Here is a 13323-nt window from a genome sequence, read left to right on the forward strand (position 1 = left end):
TTATAAAACGAATAGTCAAACTTAAGGGTCTGAAACTGGCAACATCGGCGGGTTGAAGAATTCGAGTGGAGTTGGGATATAGGACTATTAGGACTGTCTCCAACCTAGAGCATAAAGTACTTATGTGACATGTGTTTTGTGTCCATCAACAAATAATACTATTACTGGAAACACAACGTTTCGGATTTCATCCAGCATTCTGTTTCGCATCTCCCATATCTACTTCGTAAACGTTCTTGGAGCCTTTTAGAGCACCGACGTGTCCCCAGTTTTGGCACATAATAAAAGTTTGTTTCATTGCCATTAAAAATTCTGCTGGGATCCTTCATGATGTCAAATAGGTCCTTCTTTTTTAAATAAAATTCGAAATCTGTGAACCAGTTTTTAATATCGCTTCTTAAAAACGTTCTTATATGAAATTATATAGGAAAGAAAAGCTCTTTTAATAATTAAAATATTTTTTACGAATATTTTCATTATTATCTTCTGATAGCGAAAAAAGCCCTAATCAATACCAGTAGAACTGTGGTGCCATACATTGTTTGATCTCTTCATTTGCCAACAACGTAGGGATAGATTACTTTTCCATATCATTCTTTTTTACTACAAAACTATTAATTTGTTACCCCATAAACCCGATTGTTCAAAATTCCTTTACTTTTTTTATAAGTAGAACAAAGAATTAACAATTCTATCGACAACACCACCTGCTAAAGCCTCGGATATATATTTTAAAGATCGTGCATCATCGTCTGCTAACACAAAAATCGATTCAAAACCCGAGAGTGAGAGAGAGACTCCTTGACTCCCTTCTCAGTAAAATTTCGTTCACTTCAGTCGCTCGTCCGAATCTCGTTTTGGCTCGTGTAAAGTTTCACTCTTTAATAGTAAAAGTGTTTGGGGAAAAAATGGCAAAATTCACTTGTTCGATCGTCGTTGTTATGGCTATCATGGCCACCACAGGTAAAGCTATAAATAATACAATTTAAATTGCTTAATAAATGACATCATTAAACACCGGGGTTACATGAAAAGTATGCCATTGAATTATATAGTCACCGCTTGCCTTTGAACACAATATATGATATATAAATAATTGTTAATTAGTGCTTATTAAGTAGTTATAATATGTATGTATAATTTGTTTGTTATTCAAAATGATTGTTGCAATTATGTCAATTTATATTTAACACAACAGTCATATTTACAGCACAAACACATTGCATGCATATTATAAACAGAATATCTAATTATGCCAAGAATACCTTTTTATTTTCTACAATATATGTTAGGTATATCTGTTGCATTTATTGGGGATATATTTAATTTATATGCCTGCAATATTTTTTCATTTTTTAAAATATATCCTAGACACTTTTAGAAGACTTGCTGCATAAATATCCTAAAAGACACTTAATAATAATTAATATATATTTATAAGAAGCAAATTCCGGTGTTACAGTAGATTATAAAAATTTAGTTACGTTTAATAATTTTAAGATAGCAAGTCAAATAAAAGAGGAAACGCGTAGGTATAACGGATCACTCAAAAACTATACTACCTACGATAACTTACTATTATACTATAAATTGTTAACCTTTTATGAAGAAGAAAATTATTTAACATAGGAAGCTAAAGTACAGTGGTGTGCAGTGGCATTAAGAGTAGGGTGGGCACTAGGCAATAAGGTGGGATAATTTTTTTTAAATGTAGGTACCATTAGAAAATCTTCGAAAAGAATCGTTTTCTTGACGAAGTGGAACATTGTCTTTATTTACACAAATTTATTTAAAAATGTCTGACTAACTGAGAAACAGAAACAATCATTTTTTATAAATTAGTTCAATACGACAATGCATTGATAACATCATCATAAAGAGTCGACTTACGTTTTAAATCTAGCAAGAGTTCTTTCTCCAAGGAAATTATTGAGCCGTTCTTGTTCTTGAGTATTACGTAAATACGTGTGGATGCGTTTTAATCCAGAGAATGAACGTTCTGCAGATGCCGAGCTAGCGGGTATTGTTACGATTAATTTTGCTAAATTGATTATTTGAGGGAACACTTCGCCATTTTTTTTCCTGGCAAAAACGTATGACTTCATAAGCATTCATGCCCTTGAACTCTGATGATGAGTAAACTCTTAAAATCAAACTTTTGTCCGTATTTCAATTTTAATTCATTGAATATTTCATCTGGAAATTTATTTCTAAAAGTTTCGAAACAATCAGAATCCAAAAGACGGAAAAAATCTAATAGTCTAATTTCCCTGTAGCGATCATATTTCAACATCGTTCATATTTCGTTTTTTCAGGGTGTTTCTTAACTTATACGCATAAACTTGGGAAATTATTGCTAATGATAATTAATGACTAATAGTGAAAAAAAATTTAAGTAAAATATTTTTAGTTTCTGAGATAATTCTTTTTTTTTTCACAAACTTTATCAGGTGGAATTTTGTTTTCAAATTAAGAAGTAAACAAGTCCGGATGATGTTTATTATGTTTAGTAGTACCTACTTTGGCTATCAGTTAATAAGGTTTCCTCATAGGTATCATTCCCGTGAAGCTTTTTTGCGTGTGGTTCAGCGGGGTAGAGAAACTGGAAATTTGCGGCCGAGGCCAGGGCAAGATGGTGGAGCCATTAGACCTAGGCGCATTTTAAATCTGGAGAATTTGATTTTAGATATCATCGAAGAGCATCCTGACATAACACTAGAACCATTGCAACGCAATTTGGATTATCACCAGTCACAGTTTGGCGAATTTTAAGGCATGAATTACTGTATCCATTTCACGTCCAAAGGGTACAAGCTTTACTTCCAAGGGATCATGCGCCTCGAGTAAACTTTTGCGAGTGGTTGTTACATCAGCAGCAGTTAAACCCAAACTTTACCAAGAACATTTTAGCTACGGATGAAGCAATTTTCACACGCAATGATATTCACAATTTTCGCAACACGCATTTTTGGGCAGATGCCATTCGGCGAACAAACTTTCAACAACGATTTTCAGTAAATGTGTGGGCTGGAATTGTAAACGGAATACTTATTGGCCCTTTCATTTTGGATAATCGTCTAACTGGTGCTCTTAATTTATAATTCTTGCGATAAAATTTGCCGGTACTCCTTGAAGAAGTCCCTCTTCACATTAGGCAGAATTTGTGGTTTCTTCACGATGGTGTTCAACCACATTTTGCGCGACGGCATTTGGATCGAATGTGCCCCGAACGATGGATAGGCCGAGGTGGTCCAACTGGATGGCCTCCTCGATCACCCGACCTTAATCCGCTTGACTTTTATTTTTGGGGCCACCTAAAATCTCTGGTGTATGTAACCGAAGTTGACAATGAACAAAGAAATCGGATATTTGCTGCCGCCGAGGAAATTCGACTACAACCTGGATCAGCTGCTGTCTGCAACTCTTGGATTAGGCGTGCTCAATTATGTATTGAAAGTCATGGAAATAACTTCGAACAGTTACTATAATAGTTAAATAAACATTTATTGTTTCGACTGTATTATATTATACAGTGCATCCGTCTGAACAAATATTTGATTGAAAATTTCCAAAAAATAATTGAATTCAAAATCTTCTAGTGTAAATAAATAGATTCTAGCTGCCGAAAGATGTAATCTCTCCATGTAAAGTACCAAAAGAAGTCAACTTTTTTGAGCAGTGTATTAAAAACTATAATATTTTGTCATTAAAGGATGTTATAGATTTAATAGTTAGTTAGGTGTAAAAATCAATGCCAATCTAATTAAAATACTTAATTAAAGCACGTAGTAGTAATAATTGGATTAATGGGGGAATAGTGGAAATGATGAGAGAGACTTGGTTTTGGAGTTATGGATATTTTGTCAAGTATTTTTCAAGAGTAAAAATCATTTTTTTGGAAAATCAATTTTTACTCAATATTTTGTACAATTTCGAGAAAACCCTGAAATAGGTGTCTAATGAAATTAATTTGAGAGTCTGAGAACGAATTTTCAAAATTTTTTGTAACTTAGTTTTTGAGTTGTGAACATTTTGTTAAATCGTCAGGTATAAAAATTAATTTTTAAAAAAATAAATATTTACTCAATATTTTGTACAATTTTGGGAAATCCTGAAATAGGTGTCCAATGGATTTAATTAAAGAGTCTGAAAACGAATTTTCTAATTTTTTTGAGATTTAGTTTTTGAGTTATGAACATTTGTACAATTTTGGGAAAACCCTGAAATAGGTGTCCAATAAGTTTAATTGGAAAATCTGAGAACGAATTTTCAAATTTTTTTGAGATTTAATTTTTAAGTTATGAACATTTCATCAATTCATCAGGTAAAAAAATTAATTTTTACTTAATATTTTGTACAATTTTAGAAAAACCCTGAAATAGGTACCCAATGAATTTAATTGGGAAACTTCAAAACGAATTTTCAATTTTTTTTTAAATTTAGTTTTTGAGTTGTGAACATTTTGTCAATTCTTCAAGTATAATAATCAATTTTTCTTAATATATTGTTCAATTTTGAAAAAACATTAAATTAGAGGTCAGTGGCAATTTGTAAATAATTTAATTAAAGAAAAAAGTCGGAGGTCAACATAGATAAAATAATAATAAATAACCATGAATTATTTAACTTTCAAGATATGGTAAATCAATTTAATAAGAATTTTGTAGGGGTAGGTAAGAACATTAAATCAGAAATTAATAACGAGATTCGTGCTACGCATAGCTATTATATGTTTCAAGTTATTGTATGTCATGAAACAATAAACTTAAAATTAATAAATGAAACCATATCTAAATTGACAAAGGGCACAACACTGTAACTGTAAGAGATGTTAACTTAAAAAATTATATTATAAAAACTTGATAGCCCTTATAAATAATAAAAGGTGTTTTTCCTAAAGAACTGAAAATAACTAAAGTAACACCAATTTATAAAAATGGAAAAAGTAATTGTGTCAATAATTACAGGCCAATCACAGTTATAAATGTGTTTTCCAAAATAATAGAGAATGTAATTAAAAATACAATGACAAATAGAACAAGGATTTGTTAAGAATAGCAGTAGCTTAGGGGCAATTACAAATTTTATAAACCACATATTGGAAGTACTTGATAAGAAATTATTTGTTATTACAGTCTCTGTTGATTTAAAAAAGACCTTTGATGTCATCAGCATTGATATTTTATTAAGAAAACTGCTGGGTATGGGTTTTATAGAGACCATTTAAAAAAAACATAAAATCGATCCGATTAATTATTTACCTGCAATAATCAAAAAGGCTTTAACTGCCTGGAATACTTTTATGTTTTTTTTTAATTATGTTTTAGGAGTTTTGTTATTAATACTTTAAACATCGAACAATTTATAAAAACTGTTTAATTTTTGTCTTAATTTTTTGACCAAATCAAGAGTTGGCAAATAATTCCTCGGATCACTTTTATTTCCCTGCAGGTTTTGAAGCAATTTTTGTCATCAAAATTAATATTTTCAATAACCTTGAAGTCAATTAAAGTCATTTTACTGTATGAGTAAAAAAGATCCAAAAAAAATTTAATTTTTTTTTTAGCGTCTGCATTAACCTGTTACTCCTGTAACAGCAAGGACAGTGTCGCTTGCAAATGGGGGCTAACTTCATTCACCTATAACACAGAAGAGTGTGGCAGTATAGGCATTTTGGACAGCATTGGTGCTGGAGCTAAATGCTACAAAATCACCGCTAAAAGTAAGTGTTGTGTTTAATTTTCAAGATTCAGGTTAATTGGATTTAATTGTTTCTTAATGTTCAACCTTAAACGTGTTGCTGCACTGAATTTTAATTGGCCGTTAAAATATTTGTTAATGAAAAATTCCGTAAATATCACCGAGCTACATATAATTATAATGGTTACACGTTAAATATTTATTAACTGTCGGGTTAAAATTTGCGATGACTAAGATCCGAACCATACATAATAAAATGTGAGGAAGTTTAAGTGAATCACTTTATTTGTGTGGTTTTTATTAAATAGGTCTATTTTGATATTTCATTGTTTTGGTTTCTTTATATTTATTGATAGTATATGAGGCTCTGCAAGAATGTTAAATTAAAAATGCACGGTTTTTGAGATATTGCGCAAATTATAAATTGAATCTCAGTTTTTTTTAAATTAAATAAAAAATTTATAGGGTGATAAATTATAATAATAATAATTATAATAATCTTTATTTAGCCTCTTCAGACCCAAGAGTCTATTACATGAAATTTACAAAAACACATTGCATTATCCTTGTAGGTAGTATGTTAATAAAACAATTTTCAATTTTTTTTGTTTTACTTTTTTATATTTTTGGAAAAAAAAAATTGGGATTATATCGATACAAATAAAAGTGGAACTTATTAATTTTTGTCGAACTAATTAATTATGAAATAACTCAAAACAATTTCTGTTAACGCTACAACGCAGAAAAATATTGCAGGAGGTGCATTTTGCAAATGTTAATTTTCCACAGCCAAGTTTTCGACATTTAGATCGTGATTTTTTGCTGGTTCTTCATAAAGGTTAAAGTAAAAAAACGGGGAAAATCTAATAAAAAAAAGAAAAAATATATTACTACTTAAATTTGAGGAAAAACAAAAAAATACTATGCGTTTTAAATAGCCAGTAACCTCACCTATTCACCATTTCCGTTTGGCTACTCACCTTCCAAACACGCTGTATAAATCGAAAATTACCCTCGAAATAAAAATTCAAATAACAATTTTCAATCTCATTTACAGATCACCAGGGTGACGAATACGTCGCTCGTGGTTGTCAAAGCGCCCCAGCATTCGGTTGTAACGCAATCGCGTCCACCATCGGATGGGTGTCCGGTCAAAGTAGTTCCGATCCGAACGCGGTGAGCGACATCTCGTGCGAAACCTGCGACAAGGAGAAGTGCAACTCGGCCCCCAAGATCACCGGATTCACCCTCCTCGGACTTTTATTGGCCGCTTTTGCATTTTTATTTTAAAATTTCATCCGTCTTTTTTTTAATTGTGTTTTTAGGTATTTTAGTCGGTTTTACAAAATTACCCCATTCTGTAATAAGTTGTAAAAACGTCATAAAAATGTGTTATTTTTATATACATTTTGTCACTTTATATACAATAATTGCCTTTTAACATTTTTCTTACATAATATTTAAACTTGTTTATTGGTCGTGCCTGAAGCGACTATTGTTATACCCCAAAGATATTTTTTATACGAATTATTTGTATTTTTTTTCTTAGTTTTTAAGTTTTTATTTTACACATTAATCTTTCTAAGCGAATATTTATATGACAACAATATTAATTTTTTAATAAACAAAGAAAATGTTGCAACAATATAATTATTGTGAAAAAAAATAGTAGTTTGTAGTTTGGCCTATAGTAATAATATCGCAAATTCTTATATTATATTTATTGTAAAGTGTATTTTTGTGTAATATGTATTTTAAATATAATAGATCTAGGATGTACGTAAAATATTTTTTGTCTATTATTTTACAATGTAGTTTATAGGACATCTGCTAAACCAGAGGACAAAAATTTGTTCATTCAGAAAGCATTCAAAAGAGGAGGTTCAATACGAGGACGAAAGCGATATCGAAAACATGACTGATTTGATTAGAAATAAGACTAATGAAGATATTGTTCAAAATGAATATGAAAGTGAGATAGAAGATATGCCATTATCACACCTTGTTGGATCTAAAACAGCGTCGGAAGAAATTATAACTGCTGGCGATTTCGTTGTGGTTGAATTGGCATGTCTACATGGCTTTTATAAAAGAGTTGCTACCCAATAATCAATTTTGTGGGAAATAAATTTGTTTATCCAGTAGTTCCGGCACAGTAAATAGCTCCGCAGGGAGCTATTTACATCTGTGGTTCCGGAAATCAATAATGCGACAACGGAAGATATTGTTTTAAAACTACCACCCCCCAGATCCGCTTGCAGGAACATCTAGAATGGCAGACTTATTTTTTATGTAAGAACATTTTTTAGTTTGGAGTCCTTTGCTCAAGTTTTGACCCAATATTTAGTTTAAGAGTCAATGGTTACTACTTAATAAACATTTTTGTACGTATTTTTCTATAAATAAATATGTTTGCATTTGTTTATTAGATACATTTTAAAAAATCGTGTCTCAATTCTTCTCTGGGTGTCTTATTTTTGGTTTAGAGGGCGGGTCCGACTGTTTATACGTGAATTTTGGACAATGTCTCCGACTGGTCTTCTGGGCATGGTTTGTTGCTTAATGCCAAAAAAAGTGTACACCTGATCATTGGGTCAGGACTAAGTTCATTAGGTTCAATTTTATAACCATTCATATAAAAGGAATAATTATCCCTGTTTGTTAAATATGCTAGAAATCTGGGCCTTGTAATGGATGCTGCAATGAATCTTCGGCAGCATGTTTTGAATTGAATAGAAGAGCTTTTAATATTTTAAATATGTTCTTCCTGACCATATTAAATACCTCTTGGTGGAATCCTTAATCCTGCCACAGCTAGACTACTCTAACTCGGTTTACTACAGCTAAAATACAATTGGCTTAAAATATGTGTATGCGTTTTGCTTATGGAGGTCGTAAGTTTGACCACATTACTCCATTATATATATATCAATAATAAACATTTAAAATACAATTTTCGTGTTGACCTCCACTTTGCTATGTTTGTATATCAAATTGTAAAACACAACTCTCCATCTTATCCTACAGGGGCACTTTACATAACCTTAACCTTAGAAATGTGGCTCATTTTGATCTTCCATTTCATCGCACAACAAAATTTGAAAACTGTTTTGCCTACCGTGCAGTAGAATTTATTTTCTCAATTCAAATTATTTCCTGGTGACTGGCTCATTCTTTTAAGAATCAATACACCAAGTTTTTACAACAGATGATAACTTAATTTTTTTTTTGCTCTTCTCAATACGTAGGTTAGTAGGCTTCAGTTGTCTGTATATTTATTTAACTGTTTGCTTCTTATTATTGTTTCTTAATACCGTAATTTTATGTATAATGTATGGTATTATGGAAGATCGTTTTACGCGAATAACACCTTTTGTGTATACAGATCGTGTTATCGTGAGCTACGTATTACCCAAAATAATGGCAACATCGATTGGTTGCAGCTTGCAAGCGGCGGAATTTTTCGTTTTTATTTTTGGAATCGGGAGTCAGCAGACCTCACTTTGCTGTGTTACTGCACGTTGCATTAATAATTTTTGAGCGTTATTTTCGTGTTTTTTTCACTATGGCTGTTTATACCCCTTCCGAAAGAGTTCAACTAATTAAATGGTTTTATGGAGGCAATTCGGCAGTACAATATAGAGATTTGTTTTTAGTGACATTTGAGAATAGATCGATTCCTTGTGCAAAAACGATTTTAAATGTGGTTACAAATTTTAAGACATCTTTTGTAAAATACGCTTTAAAATGTGGTTTATTACCTGTCATAGTTGTTCTTAGCCAATGGGTCTCTACAATGCAAATTCACTCAACAGTCATCATTCTCATATTGTTAGACATAAACTCGAACATCACATAAAAATAATAAAAAAAAACAATATTTACTGTTCTGTCAACTTTTGGCAATAATAAATATACTCACCGGGGAACTTCCGTTCCCTTGCATCATCTCAGTCAACATCAATTTACACAATGTCACATTTCAATATATACATATGTCAAACATGTTATCTTCCTTTATTTGACGACTAGCTAGTGTCACCTAAAATAGTAAGGGCGTTGATTGAATATTTGGGAAGATACGCAACCTTATGGGCTAAAGCGTGACCGCAAATATGCGTGAAAAATAGATGGCGATTCTCTCCAGTATGCGCGAAAATAATTTCGTCCGTCGCTTCTCATTAGTAATCGGCCGATATCCCTGAGTCGTGTGGGAGAGTTTTTGCACGGGTTCGTGTTTCCCGTATTGCAATTTGGTAGTTGTTAAAAAATTTTCTTGGATATCATAATCACAAATAGATAGATATATGTAAATGTGTTTAGTTTGTGAGACAATGGCTCCTTTAGGCAAAATTAATCAGTGTGCGTATCGTGGGTGCAATAATGTAAGAAAATGTAAAAACAATGTTCTCAGTTTTTTTCAAATTTCCAATTTTAAAACCAGTGTTGCTTAGCCAGTGGATAGAAAATATAGGCAATGTGGAAACATATGTTATGGATGAAAATTTATTAAAAAACAAAGTGGTTTGCGAAAAACATTTTGACAAAATATATATTGCAGTAAGTAATAAGCGAAAGAGACTTTTAAAATCAGCTGTACCAATTTCATGGAAAGGTATTATTTTTGATATTTTACTGTTTCCTTCCAAATTAGTGTTATAAATTTACTCTAAATTATAGAACCGGCCTCTAGAAACACAATTTCTTTGTCTGATACCTGATGTAACGCTCAAAGCCTTGAGAGTTTAGATGCAAAAGTTTTATCAATAAATTGAGAAAATGGTAAGTAAAGAATATTATAATATTACTTAAACTTGACACTTTATTTTTTATAGGCAGATTTTTTTAACTGTTGTTAAAAGTACATGAGTGGGTATACTTTTAATACTCATTCTCGTGCTCGCATTACTGAAAATATTCCTATTTGCCCTTTTGCATATTTTCAAACCCTTTTACAAGTTGGTGACAAACCTTACCTATTACGACAATAAGTATTATAATATTATTATAACTATAATTATTATTATATATTACCTACATATAGACAGGATAATTCTTTTAATGCACAAATGTAAATGGACGATAGATGGATCCTCATTTTAGGATAAAAAGTTTGTTTGTTTTTTAGCAAAATTTGGAAATGCCTATTTATTTTAAGAAAGCTTCGCTTTTCATAAAAAAGTTCTACAGCAAACAAATATTTTAAATTTAACAGGCCACTTAATTTGCTAACTAGAAGATGTTAAAGACGTATCACAAACATTTTTGGGCGGGATAAAGATGCTTTTTATAGGATATTACTTTTTATTTATAGGGTCCGCTAATTATTTTTTGGTTTGAAACTTTTTTAAAGATTTTAGATATTAGAGTAAATGTTTTAAAAAGCAAATTACAGAAATGTAACGTTACAGGGAAACAATACAGCAATTGTACACAAATAAATATAAGCTATTTGCAATACTCTATCCTTGTAATGTTTTTGTTTTAGCGGACACCATCAAAACTTATTCCAGAAAGAGAAATCCAGCAGTTGACGATGAAAATGATGAGGCAGATATAAATTTATTTATTTATAGTGTTAAGCGTTTATGTACCACCCCCGAAAACCCTGTAACTGAAAAAAAAGAATCATGTAAAATAATAAGCCCAGAACGACAGGCAAATGAACTATGTCAAATGTCAAGTCCCTCATCCACAAAATCCGATACAAAAAAACAGTTGGGTGCTGTACATTTTTAAATAGATGTTTTAAAAAACCAAATTGGGGCTAAAAGAATGCAACATATCCGTTTAAAAAGAAAAAGAAATGTAAATACAAATATTTTTAGAGTTTAGGGGAGTTACTCTAGAATGGTTAAAATTTTGTTTTGTTAGACAGAAAAAAGTTTGTTTGGCCAAATGGCAGTTTGTCTGAACTTTGTGTAGTAAGCAGGGTTCGTTTCTCGGTCCTATTTTATTTCTATTGTATATAAATGACCTGGCGTCTCTCCAGATAAGAGGATTCTTCACTATTTTTGCAGATGACACCACTATTTTATGGACAGACAATAATAAAAGCACATTATCAAGAACAATTTCTAAAGATTTATTAATGATTAAACAGTGGTCTGATGCTAATTTGTTGTCTTTAAACATAGATAGGACTAAATTGTTAAGTTTTTATATTCAGAGCAGTTCATGATTCACAACAAAGAATTGGAAGTGAATAATTTTAACAGATTTCTTGGAATTGTTATCGATCATAAACCTAAGTTTTATGGAGATATGTCAGGAGGCAAAAACTGGCTCGACGATGTTTTCGAAATACGAAAGGAAAAGATGTTAACTTGTAAATGAAAGAAAGTGTTTACAACAATGTATAAATGATTTTATTTTATGTTTTCAAATAACGCCAGAAACAAATAAAAAACCATTTTGCCAAATTTCACCTTTTTCCTGAATATTAGGAAGTATTTGGCATTTTTCCAATTTTTTAATTGCATTTATATTGCGCAACTTTCGCCTAATTAAACCATTTACTGCTCATCCTTATTTTGGACTTCCTGTATAATCGCGATGAGACCCTTCATACTGTTAAACAAAATATTTGTTTTTTTTTTCTTATTAACTTTTTCTAGTTTTAAGAATTAGTAATTAAGTGTTTGCCTGTATTGCAAATTAAAATATGGCCTATTTTCTATATTTTATAGTGTTGCTACACCCTTATTCAAAACCTTTTAAATTTTGCGATTTTATTTTTATATTAATTTCAGTTAAAGGTATCTATTTTTCAATATTTTTGTCCAAAAAAAGTGTACTTCACAGATCTCAGTACCCTACACAGTTTTTGAGATATTGGCTGGTTTCACAAACCCGTATTTTCAAAAATCACATTACGGGCTACTTTTTGCAAAAAATTATTGACTCTAAAAAACTATAGTACCGTATATAGATATTAAATCTTTAATTATTTAATTTACTCTTTATATTTACGTGAAACCTACCTATATCATCACCTTTATTAAATATTTTTGTTAATTTTCTAATTAATAAATAAAAGCTTATTGAATTTTTGTTTTGTTTTTATTTATTTATTTTTGCCTCAAAAAAGGATTTTGGTAAGTAATTTATTATTTGTTAATAAAATTTAAGTTGTAAGAGATAGCACTTTCCAATACATTACTTGACCACCACATTTATCTAGTTATTTATGCGAAATCACAGCGCATTTAAATATCGGCAATAACAAAATAAATAAAAGCGCTGTTATCATCATCGCCCTTGTCTTAAAAAAATAACAAAACGGCCGGGCGCCCAAAGATTCCCGCGTCGTTAAACTGCAAATGGTCAATATAACGCCGACAAAGAAAAACAAAGTTAGTTAAATTTAAAATACGACAGAACGTCGTATTTTAAATTTAAAGATGTCATCGTATAGGCGAGAAAAAGTGGTCACAATAATTTATTCATTTAATAAATACTTTTGTCATATATTTTGAAATAACGCCAGAAAAAAAAATAAAATGATTTTGCCAAATTTAGATTTTACAAAGTATTTAGATTTTATTATAAAAGGACACTATATCGCTCAACTTTCCTCTAATTATACCACCTCTATTGACGTCATTTATAACCGTGATGCGG

The 13323-nt window shown here is 30.8% G+C and overlaps 1 protein-coding gene across 1 annotated transcript; it reads left to right on the forward strand.

The window, feature by feature from the left end:
• Window positions 1-776: 776 nt before the first annotated feature.
• LOC126740803 (uncharacterized) lies at window positions 777-7488 on the forward strand. Its single transcript, XM_050446985.1, has 3 exons — window positions 777-963; window positions 5567-5722; window positions 6758-7488. The coding sequence occupies exons 1-3, from the start codon at window positions 909-911 to the stop codon at window positions 6988-6990; spliced, it is 444 nt and encodes a 147-aa protein (XP_050302942.1). The 5' UTR covers window positions 777-908; the 3' UTR covers window positions 6991-7488.
• The last annotated feature ends 5835 nt before the right edge of the window (window positions 7489-13323 follow it).

This window comes from Anthonomus grandis, chromosome 9, assembly GCF_022605725.1.
Source record: "Anthonomus grandis grandis chromosome 9, icAntGran1.3, whole genome shotgun sequence".
In the NCBI taxonomy this organism is placed as follows: domain Eukaryota; kingdom Metazoa; phylum Arthropoda; class Insecta; order Coleoptera; family Curculionidae; genus Anthonomus; species Anthonomus grandis.